We start from the raw sequence: 15250 nt of genomic DNA on the forward strand, positions 1-15250 counted from the left end.
TGTTGGTCAAGGGTTGAGTACCTGAGGCGTAGGAGCTGAGTATGTTAGGCGTACTTAGTTGGGTTGACTTTTCGTTGACTTTTGACCTATTTTGACCTTGGGGCATTTTGGGTATTTTGTTATGAATCCTAAGGTTTGGGTTTCTCCCTGTGTTCAGGTGATCTGTGGAGTTGACTAGTGGAGCGATATTCTTTTATTCCACTTGTACGAATTTGCAAGGTGAGTTTTCCTCACTGTACTTATGGGTCGAAGACACCAAGGCCGACCCATTGGATTATAAATTATGTTATGTGATAGTATGTTATTGCGTTGTAGTGATCCGTTAGATCGGTATCCTAGTATATAGGATGATGTTATGCTTAGTAATTTGTAAGACCTGTCTGTTTGTCTGTTGACTGGTTATATATGTTTATCTGTTATGTATATGTCGACATGTTATGTGTGGTTGGGTTGAGGTGGACCAGTGGAGACCGAAGGCCAAGAGACCCAGGGCGGTCCGGATAAATTGAAGGCCCGTGAGGCGGACCAGTCAGGGTGAAGGCCTGGAGAACGATCCAAATAAGCTGATGACCCAGTGAGCCAGTCCAATTATACTGAAGGTTCTATGAGCGGTCCAGGTAGTTTGTATGCTTGCGAGGCGGTCTAGTCAGGTTGAAGGCTTTGTATGTATATTGTTTGTTGTTATGTGTATTATGTATTGGTACTTTAGGGAAACTCACTAAGTTTTGGGCTTATAGTTTTGGGTTATGTTTCAGGTACTTCAGACGATTGAGGGAATGTGAAGGCGTGACCATACACATCCTCGTGTTTGACTTATGATTTTGGGAAACTTTGATATGGAACATGTTTTGAAAATTGTGCCGTAAACAATTTATGATTTGGGTTGGTTTTAAATGTTTAAATTTTCATGATTTCGTGGATGTTATAGTTTGTATATAAAGAACATCGAAAACGGGTAAGAAACGAAGAAGTTATGCCCACTAGAAGTTGGGAAAAAATGTCTCAAAACCAAAATGGAATCAGCCAATGAGCTGCTATCAAGCAGCTATCGTGGTGTGGTGGATAGATTGCCACGGCACGGCGGGAGTTCGTCATATAGAAGAAGGGCAATGTACTTTGTCCCTGTGGTGCGGTGTATGGGCACCACGACGTGGTGGCCAAAGTAGGATGTTTTTGACAAAGAATACCACTATGTGACAATTAAGGGGCCACCTTCGACCTTGGTTCCACAGTGAAATTTATAATACAAATAAGTAAATTGATTTAACAATTCACTCAATTACTTATATTGAGTTTTCATCAACAATGGCATTTTGGTCTACATAACACTTTTGCTTTTACAATTGAGTAAAGAATAATGACATAACTATAATGAGTTTTCACAAATAATGACAATTCATACTATACATTTTAGGCATTGTAGACTAATGATTTTCTCATATTTACGAATAAACAATAATAAAAATGACATTACGAATATTATGATTTAGTGTTTAATTTATATTTTCATTTAGTATATAATGTGTATTGTAATATCGTTTTTAATTTATATTTTAATTTCGTGATATAATATATTCAATATCGGTATCTATTTGAAGATATTTATATTATCTATTCAATGATATAACTACTTAAGAATAATATATAAATTATAATCTTGTAATAAATTATCTATGTGTAATATATAATAAATGTAAAAAAATGAATTAATCACAAAGATTTAAACAAAAAAATTTTAGTCAAAAGGTGATATATGTAACATGTAGGTGTTTAAATACATCTTTATTGGCACAATAAATCATAGAAAAAAATGAAAATAATTGGCCTTTCAAAGCTCCCACCTATTTCTACAAAATATTTTAAAACTAAGCTATTTCTACAATATTATATAAAAGAACATTTACAAAAAACAAAAAATAATAATAATAATAATAATAATAATAATAATAATAATAATAAATAATAAAAAATAATGAAAACTCGTGTATACAATATATTTGATATTTTAGAAGTAGCCTATTTACACAACATGATACACCGAAAGAGCTTTCATAAACCACTATAGAATCCAAATTAGGCGCCAAAGATCAAGGCAGAACCTTTCAACTTTTCATCGATAATTCCATCAATGCGTTGTTTCATCTCATCGGAAAGATAGTTTCTCCAATCTCCAATCACACCTTTCCTGAAAAATTCACGATTCTCCACCTCCACCTTACCGAACTTTTCAACGCCCTTCTTATTCACCTCTAGATTACTCAAATTCTCAAAGCTACACAACTTCACAATGTTCTCCACCACTCCTTTCTCAACTTCCTCTGTCGTGAATGGCACACCCATGAACGTCGCCAACCTCCTCACCACCACCTCCGGCTGCCTCTTCACTTCCTCATACTTCAAGAACAGAATCTTCTCCGATGACTCCAAACTCGGTCTCCAGTACGACAGAACATGCTCCCAAAAAGGCCCGTAGTCTGAAACCCCTTCACAGAAAAGATCAAACGCTTCATCCAAAGAAAATGGAGGCAAATCTTTCTCTCTAAGTTTGCTCATGAAAACCCATTTCGAAACCAAAACATCTTTCGGTTCTCTACAGAGGTAAACGAACTTGCATGAAGCCATGGATTCCGGTAAGAGGGTCCGAGGGAAGTGGGTTGCAAAGAGTCGTGGAGAACACATATGTGTGAAGTCGGATATGGGGTAGCTTTCGCATTCACTGTCGAGAAAAGGAAAAGTGCTTTGTGGGCCATGGTGGTGTAAATAGTGGTCGGAGAAGCTGTAGAGGTGGCGAGTAAGGGTGGAGAAGATGAGTGCTTTAAGCCACGTGGTTCCTGACTTCATGAAGGAAGCTAAAAAGATATCAGTGGGTTGTGGTTTGAAGTAAGCATGAAGAAGCAAATTGGCTTTGATGTATATAGGGTTTATCCAGAAACCATTGTAGTTGTAGAGGTGTTCCACCCTCCATCCATTACTTTTGGGCATTGTTTCCATTAAGTGATTGTAATCCTTGCAGATCTTGTTGTAGTGATCTTCATGTTCTTTGGATTCTAATGGTGTTTGTGGAATTATAGATTGATGAGACATGATGAAGAAACATTGAACATGGTGTACTAATTTGTAGTAACGTACGTGTGACCTATATGGCTATATATTAACACAAACGAATGGATAATAACTGACATATACTCTTGACACTTCATTTGTTCTCAATTAGTGTCCCAACGTCCGATTGAAACGTGTGCCATATATTGAATCTATCTATTATTTGTATTATTAGGCCTTCTCGAATTATATAAAGACTAAATTACACGAATGGTCCCTATGGTTTTGGGTAATTTGAACTTACTTTTTTAACTCGGAAGGTCCCCTACTGTTTATTTTTGTTGCGCGTTTGGTCTTTGTCTTACCTAAAATGATTATTTTACCCTTGATTTTTTTTAATTTATTTAAACAAACACACCCTCAACCCCACTTTCATCTCATCTTACCTTACCTTATCTTACCCATCTTATTTAAATAAATTAAAAAATCAATGGCAAAATAATCTTTTTAGGTAAAACAAAGACCAAATACGCAACAAAAACAAACTGTATCTTTCGAGTTATAAAAATAAGTTATTGACCAAAAATGCAAATCACCCCAAACCATAGGGATCATTCATGTAATTTACTCTTGTATAAATTTCAAAACATATCCCTATACATGTCTTTCTCTTAATTTTGTTTTAATTTTGTTTTAAGCTCTAACGAATAAGATCATGAATTATTTTTTGTCTATATTTAACTATTTAACTTGTCATTTTTTCACACATTAAGCAGAATAAATAACTTAATAAGTTAATATAATTTTCAGTCTATACACATTTAATCCTTATTTTTATACACATTCAGTTGTTATGATTGGTAATATCAAACACTTACATTATGTTGCATGATATCAAACATGTTTATAAAATTTGGTACATATTCTACAAATACTTATATTATTATTCTATTTTAAATCATAAGATCAAGGATGTGTAAAATGATATTTCATCAACCACAAAAGGTAATAACATTTGGTACATCTTCTTCAAAAACTTAGTAATATTCTATTTCCCCACAAGATATCAAACATGTTTAAACTAACATTTCAAGAAACCAAAATAAAAAAAGTAACAATATTTGGTACATTTTCTGCAAAAATGAAGTTTGTTGTTTGTTGTAGTTGTACATACATGGTTTCAACTTCTATAGAAATCAAGCATTTCTTCTTCCACAGGATGAGTTTTACCTACTATTGTGAGGCAATGAAGAGGTTGACCAAAGTCAACTGTCCTTAATTGCTTCATTGACCCAGCCACCACCTTTTGGTTTTCACTTCCTAGCCTTGCAAATCCCACACACAATGTGTCTTCATTGTAAGCTACCCAAATCAACAAAAAAAATAAAAAAAAATTAATTAACTCCTTTTTTCTATATTAAAAAAATAATAATAAAAAATAAACAAATCAAGGAAATTACCTGATTCTCCACGTAGTTGTTCAACCTCTAAGAGTTGATCAATAGCAACTCCAATTGTCATGAAACTAGGAGGCTCGTATTGCTTTTTTCCTCTAAAACATAATAAAAAATATTTAAAATTTTGAAAATTATTTAGTAAATTACACGAATGGTCCCTATGATTTGGGTAACTTGCACGTTTGGTCCCCAACTTATTTTTTTAACTCAGAAGGTCCCTACTGTTTGTTTTTGTTGCGCGCTTAGTCCATGTCTTACCTAAAAAGACTATTTTGCCCTTGATTTTTTAATTTATTTAAATAAACACACCCCAACCCCACTTCCACCTTAACTCACCTTACCTTACCTTACCTTACCTTACCCTTACCTTACATTACCTTACCCACCTTATTTAAATAATTTAAAAAATCAAGGGCAAAATAGTCTTTTAAGGTAAGGCATGGACCAAGCGTGCAACAAAAACAAACAGTAGGGATCTTCCAAGTTAAAAAAATAACTTAAGGACCAAACGTGCAAATTACCCCAAACCATAGGGACCATTCATGTAAAATAAAATGAAAACTACACATTCTAACCTGCATAGTGATTCCAATGAAGGTTCTTTAACTCGTATATCTGCAATGCGAATAGAATTATTACTTTATTACTTTATTAGAAACTAAAGGATAAATAGTTAAATACTCATTTATGCAACCATTTCTCACAATATTGTTACCTAATAAACACAGAGTATGTAACCCTAGTCCTCGATTTCTTTGAATTTTCTCATAAAAACTATCAGGTCTCCATGTTTCTGTAAAGAAAGGTAATGAAACAGTTTCTCCATAACGATAAAGTTGTAAGCCACATACTCCAACTGCATTCATTACAGATGCATTATATATCACCTTCACTTCCACCTCCAATTTCTTTGCCCTTACAACCAGATCACTATGTGTTGTCGCCCTATTTTTTATAAAATATACATAGTCAAGAATTGAAAGTGTTTTTTTTTAAATTATTTATGAATCAAATATATGTGAGGAAAAGTATCATTACCCAAAAGGGTCTCCAACAACAAGGAAAGCAACATCAAATTCACGAGCCTCTAACAACATATCATCAGCCTTTTCCTCTACCATTTCCCTATCTGCAACTGTAAGTGGCTTTCCATACAACTTTTCCTGTAAAAAAACGAAAAAGATCAAACTCAAAAACAAGAAAATTACAAAGGATATATGAGTTGTAAACATTGTATACAATGTATGAAAGAAAATCTTAGTGATTCAAGTGTCACAAATCCAAGTCATCAAGAACTTGAAGAACCGATGCTTTAGTAACAATCAACCTAAACCATGATCTTTAAGCTCTGTTTGGGTAAAATGTGTAAGAACATGTTCTTGTACTCGTTTTCTTTCTGAAACTGCGAAGAATCTCCCACACCAAATCCGAATCTCTCTAAAGATACTTACGTATCATAACTTCAATCAAAACATTATCATTCGGATTCTTAGAATCGCAATGACGGCTTTCAAAACTCAAATCCATGAAACCCTAAATCTGATTTACTCAATTCGTCCCAATGGAGTTTGCTTACAACTTTCGAAGGTAAAACGTTTACTTAATTAACTTCAAATACTAATAATAACCGATTATTCGGTAGCAAGTAGTGCAATAGAAGCAGAGAAGTGAAATTACCAGGGTGGAGATGCCATCTTTGGAGATACCAAAGGAAAGGAGAGATGTGTAGGATTCAATATAGAGCTTTTGGCATTTCTTCACAGCTTCTAATCCTCTTAATGTGATGTCTTTTTCGTCGCCCAGTCCCAATCCGATTATATACAACATCTTCAATCCTTCCCTCTTCTGAATATGTTTGCTCTTGTTTTTTTCTCTGTTGTAAACTTGTGATGTGATTGCAGTAGCAGCTTGTGATCCAATGTTAAACCCTAACCCTCGAAATCCAGAAGTAGATATGTTATTTTTGGTTATCTATATTTTTGTGTAAAATCTTGACACATAGTCGATATGTCCGAGTGGTTAAGGAGACAGACTTGAAATCTGTTGGGCTTCGCCCGCGCAGGTTCGAACCCTGCTGTCGACGAGAAACATTTTTTCGTTTTCATCATTTTCAAAGATTTTTTGGGACATTTGCGATTGCCTTCTATGTTCCCATCTCATAATTCTATGTTGTTATGGCATAAAAAACATGGGCCTAAATTAGATTTTTTTGGTCACTTGCAATAGGGATGAGATTTACAATTGGAAAACCGGACCGAACCCATTAGAACCGGAAAATATATAGAACCGGGTCTGGTTCCGGGTTTAAAAATTGGCTTTATCCAGGTTCCGGGTAATCCGGATTTGAGTCCATTGGGTCCGGATAAACCGGTTTTTGGAACCGGAATCACTTTTAGGGCCAGAACCATTTTTTGTGAAACGTTTACAAGATGCATATCTTATTCGTTTCAACTCCAATTGACATACGGTTTTTTCCAACATGTAGTTTAGAGTTTGTACATGATTCTAGACTATAAATTTTTCATTTTTAGTTTTATATTCATTGACTTACAGTCCTCAAAAGTTGAGATACCAAAGCTGAAAGTTTTTAGTTTTTTAGTTTTTTTGTATTCGGTGAAAGTTTTAAAGCATGTATATCTAATTCGTTTGAAGTCGGATTGACATGTGGTTTTTTCCAACTTCTAGTTTACAGTTTGTACATGAGTTTAGACTGTAATTTTGTCATTTCTGGTTTAACATTCAATGATTTACAGTCCTCCGAAATCGGGATATCAAAACTGAAAATTTTCAACTTTTCAGCTATTTGTTTTTGTACTTTGTATTATGTGAAAATATTAACACAAGTATATCTCATTCGTTTAAATTCGGATTGACATGCGGGTTTTTCCAGAGTGTATTTTAGAGTTTGTACATGATTTTAGACTCTAATTTTGTTAATTGTGGTTTCGTATTCAATAAGTTACAGCCCCCCAAACTGGGGATATCAATATGAAAATTTTCAAAGTTCAACCCACTAAGTTGTAAGTAATTACCAAAAAATTCTGGTTTTTTCGGGTTTTCCGGGTCTAAACCCACTTTATCCGGTTCCAACCTACCCACTTTGATGTTTCCGGGTTTTCCGGTTCTAGACCCACTTTACTCGGAACCATACCCGGAACCGAACCGGAACCGGTTCATATATACCGATCCGGTTTCCGGTTCTATAAAATCCCGTTACCCGGTTCCGGGTCCATCGGGTCCGGGTTTGGACCCACTTTCATCCCTAACTTGCAATAGACAAATTCAGTAAAAAAATAACAACCTAAATCATCCTAACTTCTTGGTTGAAACATTTGGTTATCCATTTTTTCTACTACCCATAAATCTAAAATCACCCATTTTTTCTACTACCCATAAATCTAAAATCCAATTGTAGATGAAATAAACAGAACCTCAAATCCAATATAGTGAGGGTGGACCTGTATGTTAAGAATGGTGTGCAATTGCACAACTTGTGGAGCCTGATTCACCGTTTGAACTTATAGTCATTTGGCAAACCAAGCATTAGTGAGTTCCTTTATGAAATTTGACCTCAAAATACGTCATGTTTATCATTGTTTTTGGGCATGGGCCGCATGGTCTTATTGACGAATTTTAAGTCAACCAACTAGTATACATATCCATTCAATTCATGTATGTAATGTATTCCACCGCAATAAATAAAATCTCTCTCTCTCTCTGTATGTGTGTGTGTTCTTTTGTCGATGTAGTTGGTTAGTCTAATCATGTGAATCATGTAAATTAATTGTGTTCTCATTATTTAATTGCATTATCACTATGTTATGCGAATCATTTTGTTGAAGTGCTTCAAATCTAACATGAATTACTTTATTGAAGCTAACACAAATATTTTTCTTAAAAGTATTTGCACTTTCTATGGTAGATCTTTTTAACCTTAGTTTTCTTGTATGTAATTTTTTTTTCTCACATATTTTATATTATGTGTATGTATGAACATTTTTTTTAAATCGTAAGTAAAAAACGTTTCAAAAGTAATATATTTTTAGTTATGGTTTTATAAAAAAACGTTCATAGATACATTCATATAGAGTACATGAATATAAAGATCGTAAGTAAAAAATATTACCTTTTAACAAGAGTAATTTACACGAAAGTTGTAGTAGACATAAGTCAAACCACATGACAGCAACAACCAATCAGTCGAGGTCGCGATGGCCAAAAACACCAATAGCTCTGAACAGTGGTGGAGCCAGGTTCAAAGTAAAGGGGTATCCCAAAAAAATTTCGGATGACCTAATTTTTTTTCGGGGTACTTCGGTTTCGATTTTAAACCAAAACCTTAATCGAATCCTTAGATAACCTAAAGTCATATTATATAAACATGAAGTTGAAGTAACTTTTGATACTTGAATCGATATGAGAATCAAAGTAGATATCAAATGAAGCATGAAGACAACAGGTTAATATAATAGACGAAATTGGCTAAATTTACATGTGTTTGGCGATGTGGGATAGAATAGTTGGGAAAATAAAAAATAAAAGGTAAACAAAGAACATGTAAAGAGGGAGATTTGATCCTTAGACCTCTACTTTAATATGCTAGCGTCTTATCCAGCAAACCATATGTTTGTTTGGGTTTATAAGTGAAGGGAAACATATATATACATTATATAAAACGAAATTTTGCTAAAAAGAATTACACTACCGAAAAAAAATTTAGGGATATCCCGGGCTACCCCGGGCTCTACATTGGATCCGCCCATGGCCCTGAACACACTCATTAATTAGTGTCCCATGTAGAAAATCATGAACAAAACCTTAAAAAAATATTTCATAACGACTAAATATGTTCAAAAACAAAATAACTTATTTTTGCAATAAAAAAGATTAAGACTAAACTGCATAAATGGTCCCTGTGGTTTGTCGAAAATTGCTATTTTTGTCAAAAAAATGTTTGGATTGGCACCAGAAGTCCAAACTTTTCATTTTGTTGCGAGTTTGGTCCAATTTGCTATAAACTTTTTCATAATGATGAATTTGCCCTTACTTTTTTCTTTTTCAGTTTTTTTATTATTTAAAGATTTTTCTGATTAATAGAAAACTAAAAAAAGAAAATTTTCCTTTTATATTTTATTTTACATATTTTTATAACAGAAAAGAAATAAAAAATGAAAATGCAAACTCTCTCTCTCTCTCTCTCTCTCTCTCTCTCGTCTTCCCCATCATTTCTTGATTTTTCTAGCGTGAATCCCAATCTAGAAAATGTATTGATTGGATTTTTGTTAAACAAACTTCATCCTCTTCATCCTATGTTCTTATGCCTACAAATAGAAAAATGAGATGTGTTTTAATCTGAAGGCTGCTATCCTTCAGACTACCTAGTTCCCCCAAACCTCATCATCGACGAAACCTTGCTTTTAATCCTCACCCTCGTCTTGTGCAGACACCAAATTCCAAGATTATTCTATTTATCGACATCTAAACCAGATGATACACCAAAAAATGAAAAGGTCGATGACAGAAGTGAAAAGGGGTCAAACCAAATCCATGAGTCCACATTCAATTGAAGCAAAACCCCCAAAATCAAAATGAAAAATCGTTGTATAGGTTCTTTAATTAATCTGAAACCTAATATGTAAAAAAGATAGTGAGAGAGGTGACGTTCCACCTCATATTTATGTGTGATAGAGAGAAACCCAATATGTAAAAAAGATAGTGAGAGAGGTGGCGTTCCACCTTAGATTTGTGTGTGATAGAGAGGAGATTAACAAAGTCATTATTGGAGAAGGAGATTAACAAAGTCGTTGCTGCCACCCCTACAAACCCTAACTTCGATTTGTGTGTCGTCGCCTGAACTTTAGGGTTAGGTTTTTGTTGTGGCAGCTTCAATCTGAAAATCCCTCGTCGCCGATGCTATGATGATCCACTGTGAAACCATCTATGCTATGAAGAGTCACCACCGTTCTTTAATAGATCAGATTAGATAAGTGAAAGATAGAGATAAAGAGATATTGAAGAGAGAGAGAGAGAGAGAGAGAGAGAATTTTCATTTTTTATTTATTTATTTTTTGTTATAAAAAATTATAAAAATTAAATATAAAAGGAAAATTTTCTTTTTTAGTTTTCTTTTAATCAAAAAAATCTTTAAATAATAAAAAAAACTTAAAATAAAAAAATTTGGGCAAATTCATCATTATGAAAAAGTTTATAGTAAATTGGACCACACTCGCAACAAAATGAAAAGTTTGGACCTCTAATACTAATCCAAACATTTTTGGACCAAAGTGACAATTTTTGAGAAACCATAGGGACCATTTATGCAGTTTTATCAAATATTATTGACTAAATATGTACAAACTAAGAATATATTATTTTATTAAGTCTTTTTTTTTCTAAAGTAGCCGGTTATAACTTATAAGCACCGAATATATAAAAAAAAAAAATTAAACAAATAGATATAAAAAAAATCAATGATTAAATATATACATAAATAAAATTAATCGCCTTATTAAATCATTTTACCCCACTTAAATATAGCCATTAAAGGTCAAATTGTACCAAATATATAGATTTAAAAGTAAAATAATAGTTTCACCATTTTAGAGAAAAAAAAATATTAAATTGTATAATTGGCCCCATTTAAGCCTTTTTGACATTCTTTTTGAGATTGCCAAAAAATCACAACCAAAATCTAAAATTCATATTCTTTTTATTATATTTATCTTTTCTATACATGATGGCCCTATTGATTTTTGTTCTAGACTACCACTTTACTATGATATACATGGGACGAAAAAATGTAAAGATTCAATTCATATCAATCGGATAGACCCGAGTACCCGACCACTTAGCGAAAAGATGTCATCTTCCATGTTTTCTTTGATTTTGAGACTAAGCAAATGTAACAAGTAAATGCTAAAAATATTCAAGTCACTAATCGCACAATTCACATTTAATATATATTACGACGAAAACACAAGAACCCACCATGTAACAAAATTCCGGAAAGGTGCGGTGGAAATCAAAATTTGTTTATAGGAGTTGGTAAATGAAAATCAAACCACTAATGACAGAAATGGCCATCACATTGATCGACTCCATTTAACTTTTTGAACGATACAGTCATCACATAATGGAATGAAACATATTTGATGGAAATAGCAATAGGTAACTTGTAAGATTTTTGAAGATGGTGCAATAAAAATGTATTATTAAAAGTTTCGATGTTGTTTCCTTCCTTAATATCGAGGGTTTAAATCTCATATGAGATATAAGTGGATTTAAGAGTAAATTTGTCATTTAAAAAAATATATATGTTGTGCAAAAGGTGTTTTAATTCTTTCATGAAAATCGTTAATATTAGAATTTTTTGAATGTTAAACAATATAATTTGTATGTTCATAGGTCATCTCCAATGAATTAAACCATAGAAAATCCGTATAAAATGTCAAGTAAGAAGGAGAATACTTAAACTTTTAAAAAAATTCATAAAATTTCATTAAAATTCTATTAAAGAGATGAATGTTCATTCAAGTCTACATTCTCTTGTATTCAAATTTATTCTATTAAACTCTTATATAACTTTCGATATGAATGATCTTATTTGATACATTTATTTATTATTATTATTATTTATACAACTTTCAATATGGTTGGCCTTACTTTATACATTTATTATATATATATATATATATATATATATATATATATATATATATATATATATATATATATATATATATATTAAAATTCTCTATTGTTAGCTATAGTATAATAGTCTGCTTTTGTCACATTTTGCCCTTATATTATGCTAATGTTGTCTTTTTTTCCTTCATTCTCAGATGTCCGTTGTTCCCCTTCTATTTAATTATTTTTTATGTATTTCTTCATCTGCTCATTGCTGACATATCTTTGTATTTTATACGTGTACCCCTCTACTTGGTTATGAGTGGGTTATGGGTGAGGTTGCAACTGTGTTTCTTTTCTTTTAGGGGTTATTTTATGTCAATATAGAGATTGTTTGTCACACGTGTTTGCTTCTTCGAGGAGTGATACATCTTCTGTACAGGTGTCAACTGGTTCCTTCACCTAGTTAATCCATCAACAAATTTCACCGCCTCAAATACTTCTTTATTCTTTTTAATCGCTCACTTCCTCACTTCCACCGCCTCTCCCTTCTTCTGTTTGTCTCTATTCTTCATGTCGATCGTCTCCACCGCCTCAATCCACAAGTTCTTCTAATCATCTTCTGAAGCTGCAGTGTAACATCCCAAAAATACAGGTCAAAAATTTCTTTTTTTTAAATAAGTCAATTCATAAAAACTTCGATATAAAAGTTTCATAATAATGCTTCATGTCTGAAAACCAGCCACATCATAATAATATGTCAGAGTACATCCCAAAAAATCCATAATGCGGAAAACAAGAGTGTGTGTGTGATATGTCGCTACCACGCCAGCTCCTTTCCCCTATCTGAAGAGGTACCTGAAACCAAACGGTAAACTGTAAGCACGAAGCTTAGTGAGTTCCTATGACAACCCGAAATTTTCAATCGGTCAAACCCTAAAAGTCAATCACTTCAATTTATAAGTCAATTACATTATTACTTATTTTTAGCAAATTTAAAGTTTGTTTGATTATTTTAATATTATTCTTTAAACGAACGGGTGAAAGGAAGTGTCGTCTCGGGTCTTGAAATTTCTAAACCGCGAATACAACGTAGCTTAGAAGTTCACGGCCAAACTTTTATGTTTGGGCCGTAAACTCCCTCAAAAACCATAAACTCATGCCTTAAGCATGAGTTTACTCCCCAAAGTAGATCACTTTTCATTTACACCCAAAAGAGTAAACTCCAAAAACTCTCTCAAGTATCATCCAAGTTTTTGCTCAATATCTTCAATCTAGTAAGTGTTTCTAGCCCTTTCAAGTTAGTATAACACTTAATCTAGTGATTGTACATCTTTTCATCCATCCATTTATGTGTTTTGACTAGATTTCCAAAACACCAAGAACACACACTAGTGTTCTTGGACTTTAAGTTCATTACAAGCTCCCACAAAGTAAGTACTTCTATCCTAGAGTCATTTAAAGCTTGCTATACATATTAATATCAAGGAAAAGTCCCAAAAACACCAAGAACAAGGTGTTCACGGTTTTGGGAGGCTCCCAAAACCGTAAACACCAACTAAGGGGCAAAGTGGTGCTTTAGGGTGTCTAGATGCTTCACAATGCCTAAGGGACTTGTCTAGATCCTTCCTTGATGTGTTTAAGCCATGAAAAACACCAAAGTCCATCATTTTTATGTGTTTACAGTTTGGGGATCTCCCAAAACCGTAAACACCCCAATGTGGGTGTAAATGGACCATATTCTTTCCTTAGGCCTAAAATCTAACCTAGACTTTTACCTTGTTGAGCTAAGGACTTCAAAACATAACAATACCACTTTCCATATGGGTTTACAGTAGTAAAGCCAAAAGGAAATGACCATGGGGCCGTAAACTCCTCCAAGGAGTGTAATAATGCCCTAATCCCTTCCAAAGGCCTAACCACCAAGTAGAAATGCTTCAAAGGACTTGTAAAACCTCAAAACAACTTATGGTCATAAAGTGTAGAGTTTACGACCGTAAACCCTTGAGTTTACTGCCGTAAACTCCTTGGGTAAGGGTCATGAAAACCGTAAACTCCAAAGGAGTTTACCCTTGAACCCCAAACACTCTAGCCTTGACCTACAACAACTTAGATGCCATCCTTAGGGCTAATAACACCTATGTAAAGTGTTTAATTAGCATGTTCTTGGAGGTCTTATCATTATCAATTAGTAGCTTAAAACTAATTGGGTACATATATGTGTGATTATATGTTAACTAGGATCATAGAGTGTGTTCAGGACTTCACTTGACACCTAGCAATCCTACATCTTCAGTTCATCCATACCACTCACTACAGGTGAGTTCATACCCCTAATTAATGATTTAAATGTTTTTAAATGCTTTTATGGGGGGATACAAGTTGAATACTTATAGTTATTACATCAATCACATGTTGTCACACCCCCAAACCGGAACGGCGGAAACGTTCGGGGGCGGATGACTTCATGTGGTAACGTAACAAATGAATACATCGTAAAGAAAGCAATACAACCATCATATATATATAATTGAAGGTTTACATTGTTAAAAGGTACATGTTCAAATACCAATTACAATATGATGCCAAAATATGAATTTAAACTGGCGCCGCAGCGTTCCTTCTTCAAAATCTGTTTGTTACCTGTAATTACTGAATCCCTGGGACATACAAGTGGTTTTGAAAGACTAGATCAGCATTTAAGCTGGTGAGTTTCATAAGTATTAAATGACAATGTTTGTATGAAATGAAATGTTTTGTTCTTGTTTGTTTGTTCCTAGAAAATCCTATATTTTCTACTAGCATAAATGTAGCCTTCTATCAAGACCAATGTTTGTTTCTAGAAAATGTATGTACGTATAAAATTTCCAATACGTCTGAAAAACCCCGTAAATCAATGTGTTTTTAATACTCCATGTGAGTTTTATAACCAAGCTATTGACTAGAAATGCCTATACACAACGTTCTTCAGGCGTTGGAATGTTCTGACGTTTGTCACCCCAAATGGTGGACTGTAGCTAACAGTCAGGGCGCGGGGTTGTCAAGCCCATATAGATCTATACACAAACACCATGCTCCCCCTCCAAGGGATTTCGGTATATAATACAGGACTTGAAATGTGTACT

The 15250-nt window shown here is 33.6% G+C and overlaps 2 protein-coding genes and 1 non-coding gene across 3 annotated transcripts; 1 reads left to right on the forward strand and 2 right to left on the reverse strand.

The window, feature by feature from the left end:
• Nucleotides 1-1985: 1985 nt before the first annotated feature.
• LOC111920733 (flavonol 3-sulfotransferase-like) lies at nt 1986-3509 on the reverse strand. The gene has a single exon (XM_023916293.3). It carries the CDS (start codon nt 3082-3084, stop codon nt 2074-2076), a length of 1011 nt encoding a protein of 336 aa, XP_023772061.2. The 5' UTR covers nt 3085-3509; the 3' UTR covers nt 1986-2073.
• A 508-nt stretch (nt 3510-4017) lies between these two features.
• On the reverse strand, nt 4018-6398 carry LOC111920734 (probable diphthine methyl ester synthase). Its single transcript, XM_023916294.3, has 6 exons — nt 6177-6398; nt 5538-5662; nt 5215-5444; nt 5075-5114; nt 4503-4594; nt 4018-4404 (listed from the first exon to the last, which is right to left on the reverse strand). Exons 1-6 carry the CDS (start codon nt 6324-6326, stop codon nt 4223-4225), a joined length of 819 nt encoding a protein of 272 aa, XP_023772062.1. The 5' UTR covers nt 6327-6398; the 3' UTR covers nt 4018-4222.
• Nucleotides 6399-6500: 102 nt separating this feature from the next.
• On the forward strand, nt 6501-6582 carry TRNAS-UGA (transfer RNA serine (anticodon UGA)). The gene has a single exon. It is a non-coding gene; the product is annotated as a tRNA-Ser (tRNA).
• The last annotated feature ends 8668 nt before the right edge of the window (nt 6583-15250 follow it).

The sequence above is a fragment of the Lactuca sativa genome, chromosome 2, assembly GCF_002870075.4.
Source record: "Lactuca sativa cultivar Salinas chromosome 2, Lsat_Salinas_v11, whole genome shotgun sequence".
Classification (NCBI taxonomy): Eukaryota; Viridiplantae; Streptophyta; class Magnoliopsida; order Asterales; family Asteraceae; genus Lactuca; species Lactuca sativa.

Coding starts and splice junctions, on each gene's coding strand:
- LOC111920734 (XM_023916294.3), bottom strand. CDS start 6,326: ATGTTGTATATAATCGGATTGGGACTGGGCGACGAAAAAGACATCACA. Junction 5,115..5,214: donor ACATACTCTGTGTTTATTAG/GTAACAATATTG, acceptor TTCGCATTGCAG/ATATACGAGTTAAAGAACCT. Junction 4,405..4,502: donor ACAACTACGTGGAGAATCAG/GTAATTTCCTTG, acceptor TGATTTGGGTAG/CTTACAATGAAGACACATTG.
- LOC111920733 (XM_023916293.3), bottom strand. CDS start 3,084: ATGTCTCATCAATCTATAATTCCACAAACACCATTAGAATCCAAAGAA.